Source organism: Mustelus asterias, chromosome 13 (genome assembly GCF_964213995.1).
Source record: "Mustelus asterias chromosome 13, sMusAst1.hap1.1, whole genome shotgun sequence".
NCBI lineage: Eukaryota > Metazoa > Chordata > Chondrichthyes > Carcharhiniformes > Triakidae > Mustelus > Mustelus asterias.
Genome location: NC_135813.1, coordinates 4,741,135 through 4,768,666, shown reverse-complemented (window position 1 = coordinate 4,768,666; position 27,532 = coordinate 4,741,135). Strand labels below are relative to the sequence as shown.

At 46.6% G+C, this 27,532-nt stretch overlaps 1 protein-coding gene across 3 annotated transcripts in view; it reads right to left on the bottom strand.

Moving 5' to 3' along the window:
* The window catches only part of nup214 (nucleoporin 214), a 211,644-nt gene that overhangs the window by 114,798 nt on the left and 69,314 nt on the right, over window positions 1-27,532 (bottom strand). For 2 of the 3 annotated variants that reach the window (XM_078226236.1, XM_078226235.1), the window contains exons 23-27: window positions 27,387-27,515; window positions 24,158-24,254; window positions 7,750-7,798; window positions 5,826-5,928; window positions 1,269-1,353 (exon numbers count right to left, since the gene is read on the bottom strand). In XM_078226236.1, the coding sequence (XP_078082362.1) occupies window positions 1,269-1,353; window positions 5,826-5,928; window positions 7,750-7,798; window positions 24,158-24,254; window positions 27,387-27,515 (463 nt within the window). The remainder of the gene's footprint in view (window positions 1-1,268; window positions 1,354-5,825; window positions 5,929-7,749; window positions 7,799-24,157; window positions 24,255-27,386; window positions 27,516-27,532) is intronic. The other variant, XM_078226237.1, reaches the window with a different exon arrangement.

Below are 27,532 nucleotides of genomic sequence, written 5' to 3'. Positions count from 1 at the left end.
CCTTTCTATAACATGGCAACCAGAACTGTATGCAGTCGTGGTCTAACCAAGAATTAATACAGGTTTAACATAATGTCCATACTTTTCAATTCTATCCCTCTATAAATAAAGTTTAAGGTTTAGTTTGCTTTTTTTTTTAAAAAGGTCTTGTTAACCTGTGGTGCAACTTTTAGCATACAAAAGCAAAATACTACAGATACTGGAAATCTGAAATAAAAACAGAAATGCTGGAAAAACTCAGCGGGTCTGGAAGCATCTGTGGAGCGAGAGACAGAGTTAATGTTTTGTGTCTGTACGATTCTTCTTCCGAGCACAACAATCGGTGACTGATGCAATCTGAGATGCCTTGGCTCCTCTACGTCACCTATACTTGATGTGGAGGTGCCGGCGTTGGGCTGGGGTGGGCACAGTAAGAAGTCTCACAACACCAGGTTAAAGTCCAACAGGTTTATCTGGAATCACCAGCTTTCACAGCGCTGCTTCTTCATCAGGTGAGTGACGAAGGAGCAGCCCTCCGAAAGCTCGTGATTCCAAATAAACCTGTTGGACTTCAACCTGGTGTTGTGAGGCTTCTTACTCTGATCACCTATTCTTCCAACCAAAATTCCCTAACTCGTTCAGTTATCTGTGTTGAACTTCACTCGCCAATTCTCGAAGTTTGTCAACCTGTAATCTATCTGTTGCAGTCTTCCTCATCACATAACCCAGCCTCCCATCCATTGACTCGGTCTACGCTTCCCGCTGCCTCGGCAAAGCAGCCGGCATAATTAAGGACCCCACACATTCTCTCTTCCACCTTCTTCCATCGGGAAAAAGATACAAAAGTCTGAGGACATGTACCAACCGACTCAAGAACAGTTTCTTCACTGCTGCCAGACTTTTGAATGGACCTACCTCATATTAAGTTGATCTTTCTCTACACCCTAGCTATGACTGCAACCCTACATTCTGCACTCTCTCCTTTCCTTCTCTATGAATGGTATGCTTTGTCTGTATAGCGTGCAAGAAATAATACTTTTCATTGTATGCTAATACATGTAACAATAATAAATCAAATCAGCATTATCTCTCCCCCCCCCCCCCCCCACTACAAACCACAAGAATTTGGTTTCGCCTGCGAGTTTAGAAATTGTGTTTGATCCCAAGGTGGAAAGTGCGAATGCAGAGCCGGTGAACAGGTTGCAGTCTTTCCCTGAGATTAAGTGAATTCTGTGCCCAGTCGCAGCTTCAATTTAATTACATGTTCTGCAAAGTTAAAAGTCACTCACGTGGAGGCTCCTGGATACGAGGAGATTTTGTGGAGCTGTTCGCCAGTGCTTCCCACAGGCAGGAGGTCAGATTTCCCCACGCCTGCTGCAATCAAAGAAGAAACAAAAAATTACTCTGGGCTGACTTCACACAACACAGAAAACAAAGGTGCTTCTGGCAGCCTGGCACAGATCAAACAAAACTGTTGGGATAAGTCAGCAATGTTTAAAAGATAAAGTACTTTCGATATCCCCCAAACCATGGATAAAAGGAATTATAATGGGAAAGCTGTGATCTGGGTGTACGTGTGCGGGCTTGTGTGTGTATATGGGTGCTTAGGGGGTGTGTGGGTGTGGGCGTGTGTTGTGCACGCGCTTAGGGGTGTGTGTGTGTGTGCACACATTTGTGTGTGTGTGTATGGGTGCTTGGGGGTGTGTGTCTAAGGGTGCTTAGAGAGGTGTGCGCATATGGGTGCTGAGGGGTCTGTGTGTAAGGGTGCTTAGGGGGTGTGTGTATATGGGTGCTTAAAAGGGTGTGTGTGTGTGCGTGTATCTGGGGCGTGCGTGCGTGCGCTTGTGCTTAGAATCCAAGAAATGGGAGGAAGCCACTTAGATATTCAAGTCTGCTCCACCTTCACTCCATCCTCCCGCACAATCCCCGTATCCCACAATCCCCTTTGTGCCCGAAAACTAACCCAGCCTTAAGCTGAATCTCTTCAATCACTAAACGTCCGCACCTCTCTGGGGTGAAGAATGTCAAAAATTCACAACCCTCTGAATGAAGACACTTCTAAAGCTCTTGATTGTGGGGAAACATCTCCCAGCATCCACTCTGTCAAGCCCTTACAGAGTTTCAATGAGGTCACCTCTTATTGTTCTAAACTCTAGGTCATATAGGCCAATCATTTAATTTCTCTCATTGGGCAATCCCCTTGTCCCAGCAACCTGTCTGTCGGGTTGCAGCAAAGGGATATTTAGTCGAAGCTTTCACAAAATGTCTTTTTCCAGCAATATGTACCAACAAATCAACCATGCCCAGTGACTCGTTTCTGAACTACCTCTAAAGCAAGCATATGCTTCTTTATTAGATAAAGAGACCCAAAACTATCCAGTTGCGCTCTCACCAAGGCCCTGCATATTTGATAGAATCCCTGCAGTTCAGAAGACGGCCATTCGAGCCTGCATCGACAACAATCCCACCCAGGCCCTATCCCCGTAACCCCGTGCATTTACCCTTCTAATCCCCCTGACACCGAGGGGCAATTTAGCATGGCCAATCAACCACATCCGCACATCTTTGGAGTGTGGGAGAAAGCCGGAGCACCCGGGAGGAAACCCACGCAGACATGGGGTCCCTGGTGCTGTGAGGCAGCAGTGCGAACACTGTGCCACCGTGCGGTCCATAATTGCAGCAAGATTTGGTTATTCCTGCACTCCAAGCCTTTTGCAATCATGCGCCTTCCTGACTGTCTTCTGTACCTGCATGTTCACTTTGGAGTCTGTGTACAGAACACACAATTCCTGAGTGTCAGCATTACCCATCCTGTCTTGATTTTAAAAATATTCTAGATTTCCTTCTGAAGTGGATAACTTCACATTTCTCCACATTGTATTTTATCCGCTCTGCTTTCGTCCATTAACTGGTCTATATCCCTTTGCAATCTCTTCCTGTCCGACTCCATGCCTACTTCCTTTGGAGTGGGAAAGCAGTGATCCGGGAGCACGTGGGATACGGTTTTGTAAGTAAGCGGGCCAGCTGTTCAATCGGAGCAGGGTCTCAGATAGCCGGAGACAAATTAACTGTTATTGTCAGCGATGATCGAGTGCGCGCACTTGGCAAACATGCTGCTTTTCGAATACTGCATATCTTTACGGACAATCTGCGCCACAGGACAGGCATGTGAGGACACGGGGTGAATAGAAGACACAAATATTGCAGTGAATATGTATAAAATTTCCCCACACTGGGGCTGAATCACAACTGCGGCATTCCACTTTCATGCAGTTCACTCCGTTCAGCAAATTAAAGGATAAATAAAATCAATCACGTTAATGGCATGCCCAGCAAATCCTCGACACGCTTCATAATAATCCTGACCCATCCTTCAGACCACAAAATTCAACCAGGCAAACCAGAAATCAGAAACAAACAGGTCCCAGCTTTGCAGACAGTAGCAATCTTCAAGAACACAAATGCTGGGTGATGAAATGGACAAACACATGACGGATGTAATTTAGAAGCATGAAGTGATACATTTATCTTCTTTATTCTTTCGAGGGATGTGGGCGTCACTGACTGTCAGCAGATTCAAAAATAACTTTCAAAAGTGAATTGGGGGGGGGGGCGGGGGAAGTGGGAACAAATGGGAAACAGAGCGAGATGCATGATAGCACAGTGGCTAGCATCGCTGCCTCACAGCACCAGGGACCCGGGTTCGATTCCCGGCTTGGGTGACTGTCTGTGTGGAGTTTGCACGTTCTCCCCGTGTCTGCGAGGGTTTCCTCCGGGTGCTCCGGTTTCCTCCCACAGTCCAAAGATGTGCGGGTTAGGTTGATTGGCCAGGTTAAAAATTGCCCCTTAGAGTCCTGAGATGCGTAGGTTAGAGGGATTAGCGGGTAAATATGTGGGGGTAGGGCCTGGGTGGGATTGTGGTCGGTGCAGACTTGATGGGCCGAATGGCCTCCTTCTGCACTGTAGGGTTTCTATGATTTCTATGATTGTACCCGAACAGGCGCCGGAGTGTGGCAACTAGGGGATTTTCACAGTAACTTCATTGCAGTGTTAATATAAGCCTTACTTGTGGCTAATAAATAAACATTAAATTACATTAAAGAAGAAATGGGAACTTAAGGAAGACTAATCTACAAATGACAAAGTGGTATCTGAACTGAAGCATAACAGGGCTCCATAATATGCAGGCGTAAGATTGCAGCTGGAATCTGAGAATGCTTTCAAAATTAACTGTGTATTGTGGCATGCCACCTTGCAGGAGAATAACTGCTTGAGGCAATTTGAGTTTGGAATTGAGAGAGACACATACTGTAGCTTTAACGCAGGGGTGTACAACCTCTTCCTCAGTCACAGCAGAGCCCAGGCAATCGAGGGAGTCTGGGATCTTTGAGTACAGAAGGCCCACTGTCCCTGAAACTGAGGGCAATCCCCAATTGCCCTTGAACTGAGCAGCTTGCTAGGCTATTCCAGAGGGCACTTAAAAGTCAACCACATTGCTGTGGGTCTGGAGTCACGTGTAGGCCAGACCGGGTAAGGATGGCAAATTTCCTTCCCTGAAAGGACATTACTGAACCATATGGGTTTTTGCGACAATCGATGCGAGCTGTCAAGATCACCAACTCTGAGACTAGCTTTATAGTCCAGAATTGAATTCAAATTTGATTTGATTTATTATTGTCACATGAATTAACGTAAGTGAACACTACTGTTTCTTGCGTGCTATACAAAGCATCCCATTCATAGAGAAGGAAACGAGAGAGTGTAGAATGTAGTGTTACAGTCATAGCTAGGATGTCGAGAAAGATCAACTTAATGCGAGGTAGGTCCATTCAAAAGTCTGACGGCAGCAGGGAAGAAGCTGTTCTCGAGTCGGTTGGTACCTGACCTCAGACTTTTATATCTTTTCCCAATGGAAGAAGGTGGAAGAGAGAATGTCTGGGGTGGGTGGGGTCCTTGATTACGCTGGCTGCTTTTCTGAGGCTGCAGGAAGTGTAGACAGTGTCAATGGATGGGAGGCTGGTTTGGGAGATGGACTGGGCTACGTTCACGACTTTTTGAAGCACCAGTCGCCATGAGCCCATGTCCCAGAGCATTAGCTTGGGCCTCTGGATTACGAGTCAAGTGACATTACCACGATGCCACCATATCCCCACAATGCGAGGACGAATGAGAAGACAATGTAAGCTTTAAGGGAGGTGCATTAAAAAAGCACAATGTACAAAAACAAGGGAGCGATGCCAAAGCTTTCCTGGGGAGAGAGAAGAATAAATGGGAAACTCTTTCAAAAAGCCAGTTCAGGGACAGTGGGCCTTCTGTACCCAAAGATCCCAGACTCCCTCGATTGCCTGGGCTCTGCTGTGACTGAGGAAGAGGTTGTACACCCCTGCGTTAAAGCTACAGTATGTGTCTCAATTCCAAACTCAAATTGCCTCAAGCAGTTACTCTCCTGCAAGGTGGCATGCCACAATACACAATTAATTTTGAAAGCATTCTCAGATTCCAGCTGCAATCTTACGCCTGCATATTATGGAGCCCTGTTATGCTTCAGTTCAGATACCACTCTTCCCATTTCATCTCGCTCTGTTTCCCATTTCTTTCCAAGTATTTATCCAATTTGCTTTTGAAAGTTATTTTTGAATCTGCTGACACCGTCCTTTCAGGCAATGCCTTCCAGATCATCAGAAATCGCTTTATTAAAGTATAATTCCTCTCTGTCTGGTTCTTTCATCAAAGATCTGTGTTCTCTGGTTGTAAAATTGCCAAATATCCAGTTGAAGCACCTTTCCCCAGTGACAGCAAATTCACCTTCGACGCCACACCCCGATACTAAACCCTGCATCCCTTACCTTTGGAGGAAGGGAAGGCCAAGCTTGATGCGAGTGAAGATGATTCTAACAGAGATGATCCGCTTGCAGTGGCTCCCATCGTTGGCAGCCCTTTCATAGATCCCTGAAACGTTGAGGAGACATTTAATTCGGAAAGTTAACACACATTCCCTTTAGAAACTGATGCGATCAGTGAAATAATAACGGACATAGAACAGTACAGCACAGGAACAGGCCCTTCTGCCCACAATCCGTAATCCTGTAATCTGTGCCAAACATGACGCCAATTTAAACTCATCCCTTCTGCCTGCTCTTGCTCCATATCCCTCTATTCCTTGCCTATTCATGTGCTTACCTAAAAGCCCCTTAAACGCCCCGATCGTATCTGCCTCCACAACCACCCTGGCAGCGCGTTCCAGACACCTATCACTCTCTGTGTAAAAAAACTTGCCCCTCACATCTCCTTTGAACTTTCTCCCTCTCACCTTAAGCACATTCCCCCTTGTATTAGACATTTCAACTCTGGGAAAAAGATTCCGACTGTCAACCCTATCTGTGCCTCTCATAATTTTATAGACTTCTATCAGGTCCCCCCTTAGCCTCCGCCGCTCCAGAGAAAACAACCCTAGTTTGTCCAGCCTCCCCTTATAGCTCATACTCTCTAACCCAGGAAGCATCCTGGTAAACCTCATTTACACCCTCTCCAAAGCCTCCACATCTTTCCTGTAATGTGGTGACCAGAATTGAATGCAATGCTCTTAAGTGCGGTCTAACCAAAGTTTTATAAAGCTGCAACATGACATCCTGACTCTTGTACTCAATGCCCCGACCAATAAAGGCAAGCTTGCCGTCTGCTTTTGTTACCACCCTATCTAAAGTATCGATTGAAATAAGGTCTTATGAAGAAAGGTTGAGGGAGCTAGGGCTGTTCTCGCTGGAGCGGAGGAGGTTGAGGGGAGAATTAATAGAGGTTTATAAAATGATGAAGGGGATAGATAGACTGAACGTTCAAAGACTATTTCCTCGGGTGGATGGAGCTATTACAAGGGGGCATAACTATAGGGTTCATGGTGGGAGATACAGGAAGGATGTCCGAGGTAAGTTCTTTACTCAGAGAGTGGTTGGGGTGTAGAATGGACTGCCTGCAGTGATAGTGGAGTCGGACACTTTAGGAACATTTAAGCGGTTATTGGATAGGCACATGGAGCACACCAGGATGATAGGGAGTGGGATAGCTTGATCTTGGTTTCAGATAAAGCTCGGCACAACATCGTGGGCCGAAGGGCCTGTTCTGTACTGTTCTATGTTCTATCTACTTTTGTGGCCACTTTCAGGGAGCTATGGACTTGAACCCCAAGTTCCCCCTTGTGCATCAATGCTGTACAGGTCCTGCCATTGACTGTACACTTACCCTTAACATTTGATCTCCCAAAGTGCAGCACCTCACACTTGCCCAGATTAATCTACATCTGCCAGTTCTCTGCCCATATCTGCAACTGATCTATATCTCACTGCATCCTCTGACAATCTTCTATAGTATCCACAACTCCACCTATTGCTGTGTTGTCTGCAAACGAGTGCATTTACGATTTCCCTTCAAGCGAGCAGTTCTCAGTCACTGGATAAAGTTTCAAAATAAAGAGAGATTTCCAGAAAGACCAACCCTGCTTTCTCCACTGATAAAGCCCCCTTTCCGTTTAACAGCTTTTTAAAATTCCAAGATTTCTGCCACCTTTCAAACGAACGAATGGCGTTCCCCAGTGACCTCCACCCTGACCCGGTGGCTCCCCTCTGACCCACACAGCAGCCTCACATTGTTAGGGTTCGGCCCACTCCTAGTGTCATGTGGCTGAACCACCCCCCCACCATGGGACAAAATGCAAACCAACACAGCCGGATTTCCACACTGCACGATGAGAGTTTTGCAAATATAGCATAATCTTACCGGTTTGATCTGACTGCCAATCTCTGTATCAGATGTTGGTGCAGAAGGGCTGGAGAGGGAGAGAGAGAAAGCAGAGTACAGATTAGTTAAAGCGCTGCGCCTGAAAATACCCCGAAACGAGTATGAACACCATGAATCACACACCATGTCTCCTCAAAATTCCTGCCACCATTACATGAGCAAAGTGGTACATTCTCAAAAATAAACGGGAAGGGTTGGTGTACAAGGCGGCCAGGAGAGAAGGCAAGAACTATGGGGAGAAATTCTTCATTCTTTCACGGGATGTGGGTGTGACTGGCAAGGCCAGCATTTGTTGCCCATCCCGGATTGTCCTTGAATTGAGTTGCTTGCTCTTCAGAGTCAACCACATTTTTGGCAGGTCTGGAATCACAAGTTGGCCAGACCAGGTTAGGACTGCAGATTTCCCTCACTGAAGGAGATTCGTGAACCAGGAGGGTTTTTGCAACAATTGACGATAGCTTCATGGTCACCAATATTGAGACTAATTTTTTCAATCAATAAATCTGAATATAGATAAGCAACACTGTTTGCTGCAGTGGGATTTAAACCTGTGTTCCACAGCATTAGCCTGGGCCCCTGGATTGCTAGTTCAGTGACATTACCACAGTGTCACCATCTAGAATACCAGAGCTTAAGAATGAAGATGTGGCCACCGAGAGTGGAATGATGACAATCAGGGTGCACAAATGGTCAGAACTGGAGGGATGCAGAAGTCATGGCGGATTACTGGACTGGAGGTGGTTAGAGAGAAAGGAGGGAGAGGCAAGGCCACGGAGGAATTAGAAACCAAAGGTGAAAAATTTTAAATCCTGACGTTGTCAGACCAGGATCCCACACCCAGAGCGGATGAAACAAGTCTACAATGTGTTGAGTCTGTGTTACAAGCAAATCCTCCATTTTTTGGAATGTGTAACTTGTACACAGAGCGCTTTTGAGAATTTCGGAAAAATCTTTTTTATTCATTCGTGGGACATGGGCGTCGCTGGCTGGCCAGCATTTATTGCCCATCCCTAGTTGCTCTTGTTCAGAGGGCAGTTGAGAGTCAACCATATTGCTGTGGTTCTGGAGTCACATGTAGGCCAGGCCAGGTAAGGAAGGCAGATTCCCTTCCCTAAAGGATATCCGTGATCCATATGGGTTTTTCCGACAATCGAGAATGGTTTCACGGTCATCAGTAGGTTCTCAATTCCAGATTTTTTTTTACTGAATTCCAAGTCCACCATCTGCCGTGATGGGATTCAAACCCAGGTCTCCAAAACATTAGTTAAATTTCTGGATTAATAGTCTCGTGATAATACCACGAGGCCATTGCCTTGCCTGGATTAAATCCTAGATAAAAAGCAGTCTCCTCTTATTCTGCTAGTCCACTCATATAACCTTGTCATACCTGCTGTTACTACTCTTTTATTCCAATAATTTCCAAGGTATAGCTGTTAGAATCGACACTGAAGGTTGCTGCCTGGTTTGTTACTGAAACAGTCATTATCCTTTGCAACTTCCTTCAAAATGTCCTTATTAGTTTTCTTGGTTCATTTATGTCGCCTTGAACTGAGACAGAGGGATAAGGCACGTATGATGCTTCCCCATCTTTTAGAGTGATGTTGCATCCAATTCTTCCTCAACCAATTCCCAAAGTAGATCCAAAAATAAGAACACAGGAAAATTAAAAAGGGATCATTAGGAGTTTCCTCCAGGTACTCCGGTTTCCTCCCACAGTCCAAAAATGTGTAGGTGAGGTGGATTGGCCATGGTAAATGTACAGGCTTATGGGGATAAGGTGCAGGGATAGGCCTGGGTAAGAAACTCTTGAGGATAGTCTGTGCAGACTCAATGGGCCAAATGGCCTCCTTGTACACAGTAGAGACTCAATAGATTTAACCCCTCAAGCCTGTTCAGCCCTTCAATGAGACCATGGCTGATCTGTGACCTAACTCCATATAACAACCTTGCCCGAGGGGGCTATGGAGTTATTATGGCACAGGGGGGGACCATTCGAGCCACTGAGTCCATGCAGGCTGCGAGCCTTTATTGAACAATCTAGACAGTCCCATTTCCCAGCTCTTTCTCTGAAGCTCTGCAACTTTATTTTGCTGAAGTGTCCATCCAATTTCCCTTTGAAATCATTCATCACCTTTGCTTCCTTCACCATCCTGGGCAGCTACTTTAGGTCATCACTACTCGCCGCATAAGAAACTGCTTCCTCACAACCTCCTCTGCACCTCTTACCCAAAAGCTTAATTCCCTGTCCCCAGTCCTTGTGCCATCAGTAATGCAAACAGCTTTTCTTTGTATCTAAACTTGTCACAACCTTGTCCACCTCTAATCACACCTCGATCTCCTTCGCTCCAAGGAGAAAAACCCCAGCGTCTCCAACCCTAACCTCACCTCCAAGATGGTGCCAGAGAAAGGCAACTTCTTGCAAGCTGTGCCCAGCATACCTTCTAATTCTATATTTTACTCTCATCCTATGCTTCTAAAACCTTATTCCAACTCTTTTAATGATACCCTAGCTATGACTGTAACACTACATTCTGTACCTTCTCCTTTCCTTCTCTATGAACGGTATGCTTTGTCTGTATAGCGCACAAGAAACAATACTTTTCACTGTATGCTAATACATGTGACAATAATAAATCAAATCAAACCTTGGAGTAGAAATTCTCTATCCCTGGAATCATTCTGGTAAATCTCCTCTGCACCCACTCGAAGATCTGAACATTTGGGAGTGACCAGAACTGCCTATTGTGGCCAAAGCCAAATCTTTATAAAGATTCAGCGTGTTACTTCACTACTTTTGTACAAAATGCCTCTATTTATGAAGGTGAAAATCCCATTTGTTTGGCTCACTGCTGTGATGTGAGTGTACCTTTAAGAGATTTTTTTTAAATCATGTTCTCTGCAGCTCACAGCCTGAGCTGATGTCATTGCTGCCGGGCTGTCTACGAGGAGTCCTTTTATTGCTCCTTCAGTGGCTTAAATGGAGGTCGTTTATTTTTACTTTGGGAATTAGTTTTCTGGCCCTGCATTGTCAGGAGAAAGAATGTTTGCAGGTCAGATGACAGGACTCTTTCACTTTCAGTTCTGAGCTGCAGGTTTTAGTTTTAGAAGGGACATCAAGCCGGAAGCAAGTGTCTCTCTCCCTCTGGTTTTGGAAATTCTGCTGGTTAGCTGAAAGCAAGGCTTATTGCCTTCCTAAAGTAAAGAACCTGCTGGTGGTGCTTGACAAGAGTCTCTCCCTGAGGTTCTGGAAAGTTGTTCTGGCTTCAAACTGTTCTGAGTGTATCAAGAGGACTGCTAGAACTTACAAGATTGAGAGTTTTCAATTCTCCAACCAAAGGACTCGGTTCCAGTATCACACGAGTCTTTGCTGTGTTGAACCTGTTCAAAGGGTTTAGTCTGTGGAAGGTTTTTGTTTGATTGGAACATGTTAGATACATTTGTTGAGGGTTATACATTATTGTGGTTGTTTTGTTTTTGTTTGTAATTGATAAAAGTTATTGCTAATTTTCTTTCCACGTGTTAACTATATTCTTATATAAACTATGTTTGATAAAAGCTCCCTAGTGGGTCATTTGAATCACACCGGAGGTGAAACAGATCATGCTTATCCTCGCCAAATTCGAGGTGCAAAACTTATGATCCCGGCGGGCTCCATAAAACACTTTGGAGCTTCTGACCTGAACCATAACATTCCACACTCAGTATGTCCCACCACCTTCAAGGACAATATCCCTTGTACATAACACTTTACACAGCACCCTGTGTGTGCAGAAGTGTTTCCTGATTTCATTTCTGAAAGATCTGGCTGTAATCTTTAGGCTATGCCCGCTGGTCCAAGACAGCCCAACAAGGGGAACTCGTTTCTCTCAACCAATCCATTCTGTCCCCCTTAATATTTTAAAAACTCCAATCAAATCACTCCCTTAACCTTCTATATTCAAGGGAATAACATCACCTCATATTTTGATTTTGATTTGATTTATTATTGTCACATGTATTAACATACAGTGAAAAGTATTGTTTCTTGCATGCTACACAGACAAAACGCACCGTTCATAGAGAAGGAAACGAGAGAGTGAAGAATGTAATGCTACAGTCATAGCTAGGGTGTAGAGAAAGATCAACTTAATACAAGGTAGGTCCCATTCAAAAGTCTGACAGCAGCAGGGAAGAAGCTGTTCTTGAGTCGGTTATAGTTTGCTCGATGTGGCTCCGTCATTTTGAATGTGGAGACAGTTTGACCTGCTTTGAATTTGTCCCAGGTATTCTCCAACTCTCCAAAACCACCTGTTCTTTACACAACTGCTCTCTTGTCTCCTCAGTTGCTTCAAAACCCTTTGAACAGGTTCAACACAGCAAAGACTCGTGTGATACTGGAACCGAGTCCTTTGGTTGGAGAATTGAAAACTCTCAATCTTCTAAGTTCTAGCAGTCCTCTTGATACACTCAGAACAGTTTGAAGCCAGAACTTCCCAGAACCTCAGGGAGAGACTCTTGTCAAGCACCACCAGCAGGTTCTTTACTCCAGTGACCTCAGACTTTTGTATTTTTTTCCCGACGGAAGAAGGTGGAAGAGAGAATGTCCGGGGTGCGTGGGGTCCTTAATTATGTTGGCTGCTTTTCCGAGGCAGCGGGAAGTGTAGACAGAGTCAATGGATGGGAGGCTGGTTTGCGTGATGGATTGGGCTACACTCACGACCTTTTGTAGTTCCTTGTGGTCATATCGTTCAGATATCATTTTGGTAAATCTGTGATGCACTCTATTCCAAGGCTAATTGTTTAAAAAGATCTGTCCTCGGGATGTGGGCTTCTCCGGCAAGGTCAGCATTCTGTCCATTCCTGAATGCATCAAGAGGATTCACCCCAGTGCCATTAGGGAATTTGTTCCAGGGTTTGGAGCTCATGACAGTGGAAGAACGACAGTTCCATGTCATGATGGGGCCACTATACACTTGCTTGGGTTTGATAATCAGCGCATCAGAGGCCCCAAACAGGGCGATGGGGCTGAAAACCAGTAATTCCACAATCCCATTAATACACACCTCAAGGCAACTGAGGAGACCAGAGAGCAGTTGTGTAAAGAACAGGTGGTTTTGGAGAGTTGGAGAATACCTGGGACAAATTCAAAGCAGGTCAAACTGTCTCCACATTCAAAATGACGGAGCCACATCGAGCAAACTATAAAAAACTGGACCTCAGCAACTCATAACTAAAAATTCCAATGATTAAAGGTAACTAATATTTAACAAGCAAAAAGACTTTAGAAGGGCCAGACATTGCTTGACTGGTTAGGAAGAGACATCCCATAGAATCCCTACAGTGCAAGAGACCGCCATTCGGCCAATAGAGTCTGCACCAACTACAATCCCACCCAGGCCCTATTCCCATAACCCCACATAATTCCCCTGCTAATAGGGCCAATTTATCGTGGTCAATCAACCTAACCCACACATCTTTGGGCTGTGGGAGGAAATTGGAGCACCCGGAGGAAACCCACGCAGACACGGGGAGAATGTGCAGACTCCACACAGACAGTGGCCCAAGGCCCCTGGCGCTGTGAGGCAGCAATGCTAACCACTCTGTCACCGTGCTGCCCTACAGGGGAATTGCAATGATCGAACTCCCTTTGATAGCGTGCATAATCGAGGCTGATAGCTGCGTCACTTTCCAAATGAGATGTTAAAGCCAAGCTTGCTGGTTCAGGCAAGTAAACTATGCCATGGCACTATCCAACAAGCAGGGAGCTTTCTCAAAGAGAAGGGGCCAGGTAGAAATGGAGAGAGAGAGAGATCGATAGATAAAAGACAGTGGCTGCAATTGAAAAGTAATCAAATGATTGTGAAACATTCGGAGGCTATGACAAAGCATTGGTAGCTGTCATTCTTAGTTTGGCAATAAGACCACTTTATGCTTCTCAAGGGGAAGTGAGATAGATTTGTTTTCACACCAATGAGATGGACTAATTCACACAGCACGGCAGGCTTCAATCTGAGTGGCCGGGTCAGTGATGGGGGAGGGTGGGGAGCCATCGGTGACTGCCAGTGAATGACAGACTGAGCCATCAACGCTGAATGGTTCGAGGATCCATTGCCCGACTGGATTTGAAGTATACAGCAGAATTCCTTGAACTTTTCAGGGCTAAAGCCAGACAATGGAGCAACGACAAAGTACTAATAGGGGCAGTCAGGCAGCTCACATTTCAGCAGCACGCGACTCCTCTTTGCGTCACAGGAAGACCAGCCCGTGACGGGCAAATCTCTCAAAAACTCAATCCACTCTCCGCCGAGGGATAATCCACATTGAAGAGGAAAACACTCAGAAGTTCCAGGACAAACTGCAGCAAGATGCAGGACCAATGTTAATGATGTGTTGTATTACACTTTCCTGACTGGAACTATATTATCACACTCAGTCACACATCAGAGCAAAAAGGCATCTCCCCCTCCCCCGAATGAACGGTATCGCTGTTCACACTTGGCACGACCCTTTCCTCTCTGTCCATCTTCACTTCTCTCTTTCCCCTTTCTGAGATGCTCCTGCCTATTCGTTCAAGATTTTGGTTTGTGTGTTTTAAGTGTCAAATGTGGCCCAAAGATATCCCTTTGAAGTGCCTGGAAACAATTTGCAACGTAAGTGGTGCTATATAAATGCATTTTTAAAAATATTCATTCATGGAACATGGGTGTACCTGGCTGGCCAGCATTTATTGCCCAACCCTAGTTGCCCGAGACCAGTTGAGTGTCAACCACATTGCTGTGCCTTTGGAGTCACATGTAGGCCAGACCAGGTAAGGACGGCAGATTTCCTTCCCTAAAGGACATTCATGAACCAGATGGGTCTTTCCGACAATCGACAATGGTTTCATGCAGACAATAGTCTACATCAATGAAGACGAAGTAGAAAGGATCGAGAGCTTCAAGTTTTTAAGTGTCCAGATCACCTGTCCTGGTCCCCTGATGCCGACACTATAGTTAAGAAAGCCCACCAATGCCTCTACTTTCTCAGAAGACTAAGGAAATTTGGCATGTCCGCTACGACTCTCACCAACCTTTACAGATGCACCATAGAAAGCATTCTTTCTGGTTGTATCACAGCTTGGATTGGCTCCTACTCTGCCCAAGGCCGCAAGGAACTACAAAAGGTTGTGAATGTAGCCCAATCCATCATGCAAACCAGCCTCCCATCCATTGACTCTGTCTATACTTCCCACTGCCTCGGCAAAGCAGCCAGCATAATTAAGGACCCCACGCATCCCGGACATTCTTTTCCACCGGGAAAAAGATTCAAAAGTCTGAGGTCACGTACCAACAGACTCAAGAACAGCTTCTTCCCTGCTGCTGTCAGACGTTTTAATGGACCTACCTCACATTAAGTTGATCTTTCTCTACACCCTAGCTATGACTGTAACACTACATTCTGCACCCTCTCCTTTCCTTCTCTATGAACGGTATGCTTTATCCGTGTACCGTGCAAGAAACAATACTTTTGACTGTATGTTAATATATGTGACAATAATAAATCAAATCAAATTTCATGGTCACATTAGACTTTTAATTCCAGATATTTTTTATTGAATTCAAATTCCACCATCTGCCGTGGCGGGATTCGAACCCGGGTCCCCAGAACATTAGCTGAGTTTCTGGGTTAATAGTCTAGCGATAATACCACTAGGCCATTGCCTCCCCTGAAGCAGCAGAGCCACAGCAGGCAGGTTAATTATGTCAATCACAAGCACATCTCACACACCGATGCCAAGGGCGAGAGACTGGACTCTGAGCACAATTAATCAGGCCATGCAGGGCCAAACTTCTCTCTCCGAGTTCTTTGATTTGCAAGTAAATTGCATCGCCCCACAAGCACGTAGAAAAGTAAAATAGAACGGCATCAAAAACCCCTTCCCCGCTACTGAGCTGCTGCGTTAAACTGGGGCCAGTGTAGAGCCCCATGGGAAACACTGACAGGAAAACACAATGGAATGTTGCAACAACAGGACACAAGCTTTCTGGACAGGAAAGCCAGCTCCTTGTGCAAGAGTTTGAATACAGAAGTAGCAACGGTTAAAAATGGAAGTCAGCGTCCAAGCCAGATGTGGGTGGGAGGTGGGGCTGATTGCGATATCATTGCTCTTGTCGGGCACTGGTCAACATCAAAAGGAGTGAGGGGAGCCGGCAGCAATGGAGAGATGCGAGGGGATGAGATCTGAGTGGGGTGGGTGGGGGAAAGAGTGCAGAGAGAGGAAGGAGGCAGGGAAATCAGGGTAGCGGGGAATGGAGTGAAGATGGGGGAGGCTGACAGTGAGAGGGGTAGAGCAGGGGAAGCAGGGTGCAGGGAAAGGTGCGGATCGCAACCAAGGCAGCAAGTCTGAAGCTGCAATTTCCACGGTCGACAAGGGTGCGTGGCCCTGGAATCTGCTGATTTGTCGAGTCTGAGATTTCTCGCTCTGTAAATTGATAGAGGCACAGGTGATGGAATACGCTGAGTTTTAAAAAGTGAAGCGCACAAAAATACTCATCCAAGCCAATGAGCTGCAGCTGTTGGGGAACTCTCGGGCACGGAGACATAACCTTAACGTCACTGCCAAGTCTTTCAGCAGGGCAGCTAGGAAGTATTTCACCCACAATCAGCAGAGATACTGACTCAACTATTCCCTTGAAATCAGAGATCAAAAGCTACTTAGCTCTCCACGAATATAAAGCAGATGAAGCAAAGGCAGTTGGGTAAGGTACAGACGCTTCTGCCATGGACGTATTGAATGGTGGGACAGGTTCGAGGGGCTGAATGGCCTCATCCTGTTCCTATGAATGAGGATTGATGCAGTCAAAGTTACCTTGTTCCCCACTGGCACGAATTAAAGGACAATTGCCCTTGAAGGGGATTATATATTCCAAACCTTTTTTTTTACACTAATTCCAGGTGAAAGCTTTCTTATCCTCTGGATCAGGATACAACCCTGCTTACAGCTTAACCAAAGCACGCATTATAGGCTCACAAAGATTAGCAACAGCACTGTGCTTTGCCAGCAGGCTATTAAACAGCAGGGCATCTGCCTTTAATCCAAGGCACTGGGATCCCACCCGGATGGTTCACCTCCGAATCCTCCACAGAAATATGATAGACTTCAACATTAAATCGATTCTCGAGGGCCACGGTGACTGGAGCACATAGGCAGGCTGTCTAAGGTTAACAGATAAATGCCTTGTGCTGGTTTTACGGCACAGCTATCCGATTTTTCCTGCTGAGCCCAGCTCTTTCCCCAAAGCCCTGGAAATGTTTTCTTTTCAACGGGGCAGCTCTGTCCCCTTGTTAGGGGAAAGAATATAGGGGCAGCACACAGGGAATGGAGGTGAATAACGTGAAATCATAGAAACCCTCATAGAAAATCATAGAAACCCTACAGTGCAGAAGGAGGCCATTCGGCCCATCGAGTCTGCGCCGACCACAATCCCACCCAGGCCCTACCCCCACATATTTACCCGCTAATCCCGCTTACCTATGCATCTCAGGGGCAATTTTTAACCTGGCCAATCAACCTACCCCGCACATCTTTGGACTGTGGGAGGAAACCGGAGCACCCGGAGGAAACCCACGCAGACACGAGGAGAATGTGCAAACTCCACACAGACAGTGACCCGAGCCGGGAATCGAACCCGGGACCCTGGAGCTGTGAAGCAGCAGTGCTAACCACTGTGCTACCGTGCCGAAATGGAGATGAGTAGCATAGAATCATAGAATCCCTACAGGGCAGAAGGAGGCCATTCGGCCCATCGAGTCTGCACCAACCACAATCCCATTCGGGCCCTATACCCATAACCCCACATATTTACCGTTAATCCCCTGACACTAGGGTCAATTTAGCATGGCCAATCAACCTAACCTGCACATCCTTAGACTGTGGGAAGTTACCGGAGCACCCGGAGGAAACCCACGCAGACAGGGGGAGAACATGCAAACTCTACACAGACAGCGACCCAAGCCAGGAATCGAACCTGGGTCCCTGGCGCCAAGAGGCAGCAGTGCTAACCACTGTGCCACCGTGCTGCCCAATAGATGTATTCGAGGGAAAACTCAGGAGGAAGAAAGGGACAGAAGGATTTGGTGATGGGATGATACGATGGAGGGATGAGATGAAGTTTATACGGAGCATAAACATTGACAGAGATGTGCCGGGCAAAATGGCCTGTTTCTGTGCAAGATCATGATCTGCGACATCTTGCCCCAGACTGCTAGCACCTGCTGCCAGTTTGTGAACAAAGCTCCACCTATCCCAGGTGGTGTGGGTGACAGCTGCCACACAGCGTCAGGGACCCGGGTTCAATTCAGCGTCTGTGTGGAGTTTGCACATTCTCCCCATGGGTTTCCTCCCACGCTGCACAGATGTGTAGGTAACATGGATTAGCCAATGTGTGGGGTTATGGGGATCGGCCGGAGGGGAGAGCCTGGGTAAGATGCGCAAGAGAGTAGGCGCAGACGCGATGGACCGAATGGCCTGTGTCTGCACTGTAGGGATTAGATGGTGTGCTCCGGTCATTCACACCTGAACCGGAGCAGCAATGGTGCCACCTAAAGGCAGGTTTACAAAGTGCAGCATCATCCACAGCAGAACAAAACCACTTCCGTGTGGAAGGAAGTTCCTGTTTTCAAACAACGATCCCTTTAAAGTTCATGGGGAAAACCACAGGTTCAATTCAATTTCACAAAAAGGAGGAAGCAAAGAAAAAGCAGCAAACTTTTCTCACTTTACTTCTTTACTTTATCACCTGTACATGGGGATTATGTAGATGTGAAAATGGAAGCCTGCCTTGAACAATCGTTAACTATGAGAGGTACACAGCTGGAAATAAGCCTGGAGACACACTAGATTCTTGCAGAAGGCAGAGAGTGGGGATAAAGGGGTCTTTTCCAGGATGGTAGCCGGTGACTAGTGATGCGCCTCAGGGGTCAGTGCTGGGACCACAACTTTTCACAATAGACTTTAACGATTTGGAGGAAGGAACTGAAGGCACTGTTGCTAAGTTTGTAGATGATACAAAGATATGTAGAGGGACAGACAGTATTGAGGAAGCAGGGGGGGCTGCAGAAGGACTTGGACAGGTTAGGAAAGTGGGCAAAGTGGCAGATGGAATACAATGTGGAAAAGTGTGAGGTTATGCACTTTGGAAGGAGGAATGGAGGCAGAGACTATTTTCTAAGTGGGAAAATGCTTAGAAAATCAGAAGCACAAAGGGACTTGGGAGTCATTGTTCAAGATTCTCTTAAGTTTAACGTGCAGGTCCAGTCGGCAGTTAGGAAGGCAAATGCAATGTTAGCATTCATGTCGAGAGGGCTAGAATACAAGAGCAGGGATGTACTTCTGAGGCTGTGTAAGGCTCTGGTCAGACCCCATTTGGAGTATTGAGAGCAGTTTTGGGCCCCATATCTAAGGAAGGATGTGCTGGCCTTGGAAAGGGTCCAGAGGAGGTTCACAATGATCCCTGGAATGAAGAGCTTATCACATGAGGAATGATTGAGGACTCTGGGTCTGTACTCATTCGAGTTTAGAAGGATGAGGGGGGATTTTATCGAAACTTACAGGATACTGCGAGGCCTGGATAGAGTGGACGTGGAGAGGAGGTTTCCACTAGTAGGAAAAACTAGAACCAGAGGGCACAACCTCAGGCTGAAGGGACGATCCTTTAAAACAGTGATGAGGAGGAATTTCTTCAGCCAGAGAGTGGTGAATCTGTGGAACTCTTTGCCACAGGGGGCTGTGGAGGCCGGGTCATTGAGTGTCTTTAAGACAGAGATCAATAGGTTCTTGATTAATAAGGGGATCAGGGGTTATGGGGAAAAGGCAGGAGAATGGAGATGAGAAAAAAAATCAGCCATGATTGAATGGCGGAGCAGACTCAATGGGCCGAGTGGCCAAATTCTACTCCTATGTCTTATGGTCTTAAATAAGCCTGAAGACTCACTAGGTTCTGGCTGATGGAGGGTATAGCAGTTAAAGTAATTGCACTTTGCAACTATATGCAACAGATCCTACAAGTTAGGTCCCTGGATTTAATAAAATTAACTTTCATGCATTCTCTAAACAGTGTACAGAAGCCCCAAGCACACACATTAAGCTCCACAGTATACCTCTTTGCAGCCCATAAAGACAAAGTATTTGGGCAATCCTACTATCAGATAGAGGTGCGTTAATTAGAGAGCTACCTCCCAACCTGCAACAGTGGAGTCCAAACACAAGACACTTGAAAGTGTTTTTCTCAAACTGCTGTTGTCAGTTCCAAAGCATCTGCAAAGAATGTTAGTTTGTTTACAGAGATATCATCTGGACGTGACATACTAGTAAGGGAAGCAAATGTACTTTGCAGACATGCTTTTCAGAGCAGCATTCCCCATGAAGGAAGTTGAGGATGCTGCAGCAGAGATCTTCCAGGTTCAGTGTAGCAGCAGCAACTTGCTGTGATCGAGGCGTCTTCAGCGAATCTGACAAGCGCCTTGCTCTAATCGAGTGAATGACCCAACACAATGCAACTCTACAAGAGTGACAAGGAGTCACCAGAAAGGATGATCTGAGAGCATCAAGACCACACCATTGGTCACAAGAGCCTAGGGGAAATAACGGGGTAATCGGACAGCCCAAGATGGCACTTGTACAAATGATGGCGAATCACCATCCTTCAGGATCCCTCCCTTGGGTAGAGAGAAATATGGGCCAAATGCGGGCAATTGGGATTAGCTTAGGGGTTTCAAAAAAAAAAAGGGCAGCATGTACAAGTTGGGCCGAAGGGCCTGTTTCCATGCTGTAAACCTCTCTGACTCTGGGAGATGAGGGGAGAGATGCTGACATGTATTCATGCAAACCATCAAGAAGCCGAGTCAAGTCTGAGAAAGGCAACCGCAGGTATAAGCGAAACTGCTCCTTCTCTGCAGTCGGCTGGTCAGGAAGAAGGGATCTCATGAGCTGTATTGGGAACGCAACGTGCATCAATCCCAGAGTTCCACAGGCCCCAACAAAATGTAACAATGGGTGTCACAGCAACAAGCGCCAAGGAACAATGCTCTCCAGACAAGAAACATCACCCAGATGGACAGCCAATGGCAAATGGACACATTTCCATGAAGAGGCCTGCATGGTATGAGGCTGTGCTCAACGCAGGTGCAGAAACAGACCAGGAGAACAAATGGTCGTAAATAGGAACATAGGAATTAGGAGAAGTCGGCAAATTCCACCCTTCGAGCCTGCTCCTCCATTCAATCAGATCATGGCTGATCTCTCCCTGGTCTCAAATCCACCTCCCCACCTGTTCCCCATATTCTTATCCCCCTTTTTGTTAGAAATATGTCCATCACACTCTTGAAACCATTCACCACCCTCAGGCTGAAGAAATTCCTCGTCTCAGTTTTAAAGGAGGGTTCCCTTCACTCTGAGGTTGTGCCTCAAGTTCTAGTCTCTCCCACCAGTGGAAACATCCTCTCCACGTCCACGTTATTTAGGCCTCTCAGTATTCGGTGCACAATGCACCAAATGCATTGCTTCTCTCTCCACAACTCAGAGAGTAAATGCATGAGAACTGTGGGTAACTCACAGCTACACAGGACCATGCACACAAGTAGGGTCTCCTGTTATTAAAAGGGGGGGATTTGGGGTTTTGAAATGCTATAGGACTACTTGTCCCATCTGGCTTACTGTGGTCAGGTGACCACTGCCATGAGGGAAGCTGCAAAGCTGCCATCTTCAATAAAGGCCGACAATGAGAAAGCACCGACAAGTTCTGCAGTCATTAAACATGGAAACGCGAGGTCGGCACCGGGTCAAGTCAGCAGAATAACGTCGCAAGACAGAAGCAAAGTGTTGCAAATACTCGAAACCAGAAATAAAAACAAAATGCTGGAAATACACAGCGGATCTGACAGCGCCTGCGGAGAGAGAAACAATGCACTGTGCATTGCAAGCTTACCGAATACTGAGAGGCCTGGATAGAGTGGACGTGGAGAGGATGTTTCCACTAGCAGCAGAGACTAGAACTCGAGGGCACAACCTCAGAGTGAAGGGACGCTCCTTTAAAACCGAGAGGAGGAGGAATTTCTTCAGCCAGAGGGTAGTGAATCTGTGGAACTCATTGCCATAAAGGACGGCACTGTGGCACAGTGGTTAGCACTGCTGCCTCACAGCGCCAGGGACCCGGGTTTGATTCCCGGCTTGAGTCACTGTCTGTGTGGAGTTTGCACGTTCTCCCCGTGTCTGCGAGGGTTTCCTCCGGGTGCTCCGGTTTCCTCCCACAGTCCAAAGATGTGCGGGTTAGGCTGATTGGCCATGCTAAATTGACCCTGTCAGGAGATTAGCAGGGTAAATATGTGGGGTTGCAGGAATAGGGCCTGGGTGGGATTGTGGTGGGGGCAGACGCGATGGGCTGAATGGCCTCCTCCTGCACTGTAGGGATTCTATGATGATCTCTTCTATGGCTGTAGAGGCCAGGTCATTAAGTGTCTTTAAGACAGAGATGGATACGTTCTTGATCAATAAGGGGATCAAGGGTTACGGGGAGAGAATGGGGTTATGGGGATGAGAATCATATCAGCAATGATTGAATGGCGGAGCAGACTCGATGGGCCAGATGGCCTAATTCTGCTCCTATGTCTTATGGTCGATGATTGTTCACCAATCCGGAGAGCAGGTCACAAACCTGAATCTGTTTGGCTCTCACAGGCAGGTCTGCAGAATTGTGGTGCACGCAGTTTAAGGGGAGGGGCAGGAAGTGAGGATGAAAGATGGGAGAAAACGAACAACAGATTTCAGGGGTTAAGGTGCCGAGGCCATTAACGGTTGGCCATTGTGAAAAACGATTGGAATTACCAAGTGGGATGCGCGAGGCTGGGAATGTGAAAATCAGGAAGTTATACGGAATGTAGGTCAGGCCTTATTTGGAGTAAAATGCTCAGTGTTGGCATTCCAGGTTGGGAAAGGTGTGCAGTCCTCTTAGAGATCCAAGGAAAATTCAACAGGATTATACCTGGAATGAGCAAACAGGGCTTATGAAGAGAGACTGTGTAAAAATGAGGTTGGACTTCCTCATGCGAGGGGGATCAGTTGGAAAGGTCCAAGTGAACGGTCGAAGGCGCACACTGCTTCACCGTTTATCCAACAGCAGTGACGACATATCACAAGTAATTCATTGGCTTTAAAGCCCTTTGGGACATCCTGAGATGGTGAAAGGCGCTATATAAATGCAGTCTTTCTTTACTTCCCCTCTCATACAGGGAGTTGTAGGATTCAAGCTGGGCCGTTTCACAGCAAATCTCGGGAAAACTATATCACAAAAAAAGTGTTGCGAGATATAAGGTCAATTGAGTGAGTTGGAAAATCAAGGCATTATGGGGCACTGGGTGAACCTGGAGAACTATCACTGCAACAAGACACAAGGGAAATGGAATGTTGGCCTTGACCTCAAGGGGGTTGGAACGACAGTGATGGAAGTTATTGTTACATTAAGCTCTGGTCAGACCCCATCTGCAGTGCGTTCAGTTCTGGACACCGCACCTTAGGAAGGATATACTGGCCTGGGAAAGAATGCAGTGCAGATGATTTACCAGAATGATACAAGGGAGCTAATTATGAGGATATTGCATAAACTAGGCTCGTTTTCCATTGGTGGAAGGGGGTGGTAGAATCGGAACATTTAAAATGATCATAAAGAGGTTGATAGGGTAGATAGAGCGAAACGATTTCTTCAAGTGGGCGAGTCTGGAACAGAGGGGGCAGAAACTCAGTGCCAGGCCCCCCTGGGGCGATGTCAGTAAGAGCTTCTTCCCACAGAGGGGAGCGGAAACCTGGAATTTTCTCTTTCCCAAAGGGTCAATTAAGACTGAGGTTGATCGGTTAACTTCTTCTGGATCCCTGGTCCCAGAACCAGAGGTCACAGTCTGAGGATTCAGGGTAGACAACTTAGGGCAGAGGTGAGGAGACATTTCTTCACCCAGTGACTGGTGAGCCTGTGGAATTCATTACCACAGGAAGTAGTTGATGCCAAAACATTGAATGTATTCAAGAGGCGGCTGGATATAGCACTTGGGGCGAATGGGATCAAAGGTGAGAGGGAAAAGCAGAATTAGGCTATTGAGTTGGATGATCCGCCATGATCATGATGAATGGGGGAGCAGGATCAGAGGGCCGAATGGCCTCCTCCTGCTCCCATCTTCTATGTTTCCATGTTAAGGGCTATGGACCTACGGTGAGCACGATGGAATGAAAATGCAGTTCCTGCCTTAATCTAACTGGAGGGTGCACGAGATAGGGGCAGAATGGCTGAGGGAGACATTTAAAACAGGTGCAAGAAGATTTGACCTCACTGATGACAATAACCTGCACTGCCTTCCATCGCTCCACATGGTAAATATTACTCACCCGGTGACACTCGGAGGCAGACCTGCATCTTTCAGGAATTGAGGACTGGTGGCTGGGGCAGCTTCCTTTGGTTCAGGCTCTGTGACAGCACTTGAAACTAAATTTAATGAAAATAAAAACAAGTTCAAAATAAATCACTATTTCTCGATTAAAAATCTCCTTTTCCCTTGTCTCCAATGGAACAGATTTAAAAAGTTACAATGTTAGAAAACTTTTACACCATCTTTAATTCCAACGGTTGTCTATTTGACAGGTGCTTTCCCGCAGCAAAAACCCGTTTTGCACTTTACACACAATCTGAGCAGCCGCCCCAGAGAGTCAGACTTACCCTGGCTCCTCATTTGAGAATGTTTCAATTTTAAAATTCTCATCCGCAATTTCAAAACCCTCCGAGGCCTCCCCGTACGATTCTCCGATATAGCTGCACTCCTCCAAGCGTAGTGGAGAACATGTCCCTGTCTACACCAACGGGGACGAAGTAGAAAGGGTCGAGAGCTTCAAGTTTTTAGGTGTCCAGATCACCAGCAACCTGTCCTGGTCCCCCCCATGCTGACACTATAGTTAAGAAAGCCCACCAACTCCTCTACTTTCTCAGAAGATTAAGGAAATTTGGCATGTCCGCTACGACTCTCACCAACTTTTACAGATGCACCATAGAAAGCATTCTTTCTGGTTGTATCACAGCTTGGTATGGCTCCTGCTCTGCCCAAGACCACAAGAAACTACAAAAGGTCGTGAATGAAGCCCAATCCATCACGCAAACCAGCCTCCTATACATTGACTTTGTCTACACTTCCCGCTGCCTCAGCAAAGCAGCCAGCATAATTAAGGATCCCGTGCACCCCGGACATTCTCTCTTCCATCTTCTTCCGTCAGGAAAAAGATACAAAAGTCTGAGGTCACGTACCAACCGACTCAAGAACAGCTTCTTCCCTGCTGCTGTCAGACTTTTGAATGGACCTACCTTGCATTACGTTGATCCTTCTCTACACCCTAGCTGTGACTGCACTCTCTCGTTTCCTTCTCTATGAATGGTATGCTTTGTCTGTATAGTGCCCAAGAAACAATACTTTTCACTGTATACTAATACATGTGAAAATAATAATAAATCAAATCAAAATCAAATCAACTCTGGTCTCTTTCATGTGCTTGATTTTTAGCCACTCCAACACAAGTGTCCATGCCCTCAACTGCAAAACCTTCTCTACATCTCGATTCATAGAATCCTACAGTGCTGAAGGAGGCCATTCGGCCCATCGAGTCTGCACCCACCACAATCCCACCCAGACCCTATCCCCATGACCCCATGCATTTACCCTAGCTAGTCCCCTAATATTAAGGGGCAATTTAGCATGGCCAATCCATCTAACCCGCACATCTTTAGATTGTGGGAGGAAGCCGGAGCACCCGGAAGAAACCCACGCAGACACGGGGAGAACGTGCAGAGTCGGCACAGACAGTCACCCAAGCCGGGAATCGAACCCAGGTCCCTGGCGCTGTGAGGCTGCAGTGCTAACCACTGTGCCACCCCATTCCTTTAAACCTGTCTCTTTTGACCAAGCTTTTGGTCACCTGGGTCTCCTCACATGACCCAGTGCCAAATTTTGTCCTATGACCCTCTTGAAACACCTTGGGATATCTTGCTAGTCGGGGGAAGCTGCATGAACACAAACTGTTGTGTGACACGAGGAGGTTACAAATCAAAGATCATTTTACAGCTTGAGCGGAATTTTCCCATCCTGCCCGTGTATCGGGGAATCGTAGCGGAGAAAATTCAGTGAACCGTGCAAAGGTCCGTTGACCTCGGGTGGGAATATCTGGTCTTGGGGGTGAGGGTGGCTGGAAAATGCCACCCCCTTGTGTTCATCTTTCTGAACTTTTCAACTGTCTTCATAACTTTGAAACTAACCAGCATTACATTGGCAAATACCACATTGACCCAGGTGACCAAAAGCTTGGTCAAAAGAGGCAGGTTTAAAGGAATGGGGTGGCACAGTGGTTAGCACTGCAGCCTCACAGCACCAGGGACCCGGATAGACCTTCATCCAAGGGCAGAATTTTATACAATCTCTATTCGGAGTTATTGGGAATTGTGCATTTGAGGCAACAGGCCATCGCAGTGATCAAACAAGGTCATTGGTCTAAAGTCACAAGTTTCAGTCGTCTTCCCACTTCCCCATCGTGACTAATAACCGCAGGGCACTTGTGCATTCGTCAGGCAGGGCAGTGTCGCTGCTTTTTTTGGTTCGAGAAAAGGCAGGGACCCTCAAGGAGTCACATAAATTCCATCAACTTGCAAGTGGAATGGATGAATCTTGAAGCAGAACATCAAAGATGAGGCCAGTCTGTTATGCCCCCCCCCACCCCCCTCCTCAGGGCCCCACAACATTTCAGACAGGACAAACGCAACGAGTAACAGACAGAACCGGAGAGCCAGGTTGGCAAGGATAATCACAACTCGACATGCCCTTTCCTTCATCACCACTGAGTGGTATCAAGTTGATGAAAATAATTAACTTATTTTGTACCATTCATGAACTCGGGATACCCCGAAGCACTTTACAGCAAATCAAGTATGTCTGACACTGTCGCAATGTAGCAAACACAACAGCCAATTTGTGCACAGCAAGCTCCCAGAAACAGCAATGTGAAAACAACAAGTTACATTTTCTAAGAACCATTTAGGTTTAGAATATTGCCCAGGATCATGGATAATTCCTCTTCTCTTCTTCAGAATAGTGGCCACGGGATCTTTAACATCCTCGAGGGGCAGACAGGATAAGAACAAGGGGACATAGCTACAGAATAAAGAGCCCATCATTTAACCAAGGTGCGTAGAAATTTCTTCTCGCAGAGGGTGGTGAATCTCTGGAATTCTCCGCCCAAAAGCGTGGTGGAGGCTGGATCATTAGAAGCATTTAAAATGGAGGCAGATAAATATTTGATAGATTGAGGAATAGAGGGTTATGGGGAAATGGTGCAGAAAGGGAGTGGAGGTCGGCGTAGATCAGCTATGATGGTATTGAATGGCGGGGCAGGCTGGATGGGCCTGGTGGCCACTCCTGCTTCTCTCTCGTGTTGTGCTCTGGTTTAATGTCTTATCCCGGATGGCGACACATCTGTAGCACCACATCATGGAATTTATTTTTAATAATCGGTCTCCAATCCACGATGTACGTCAGCTGCTCCCACCCTCTCACAGCCAGTTACGGTCAGTGATTTTAGTTACCTGGTGCCTGACTGGTCATCTGTCTCCGGAAAGCTGCTTGGGCAGCGGCTTGGGCAGCTGGAAGGCTGGTGGCCGGCTTCTCGGCTGCTGACACTCCAGGTTTCACCGTCTTACCCGTTGATTTTGGAACTGATTGAAGTGGGTGG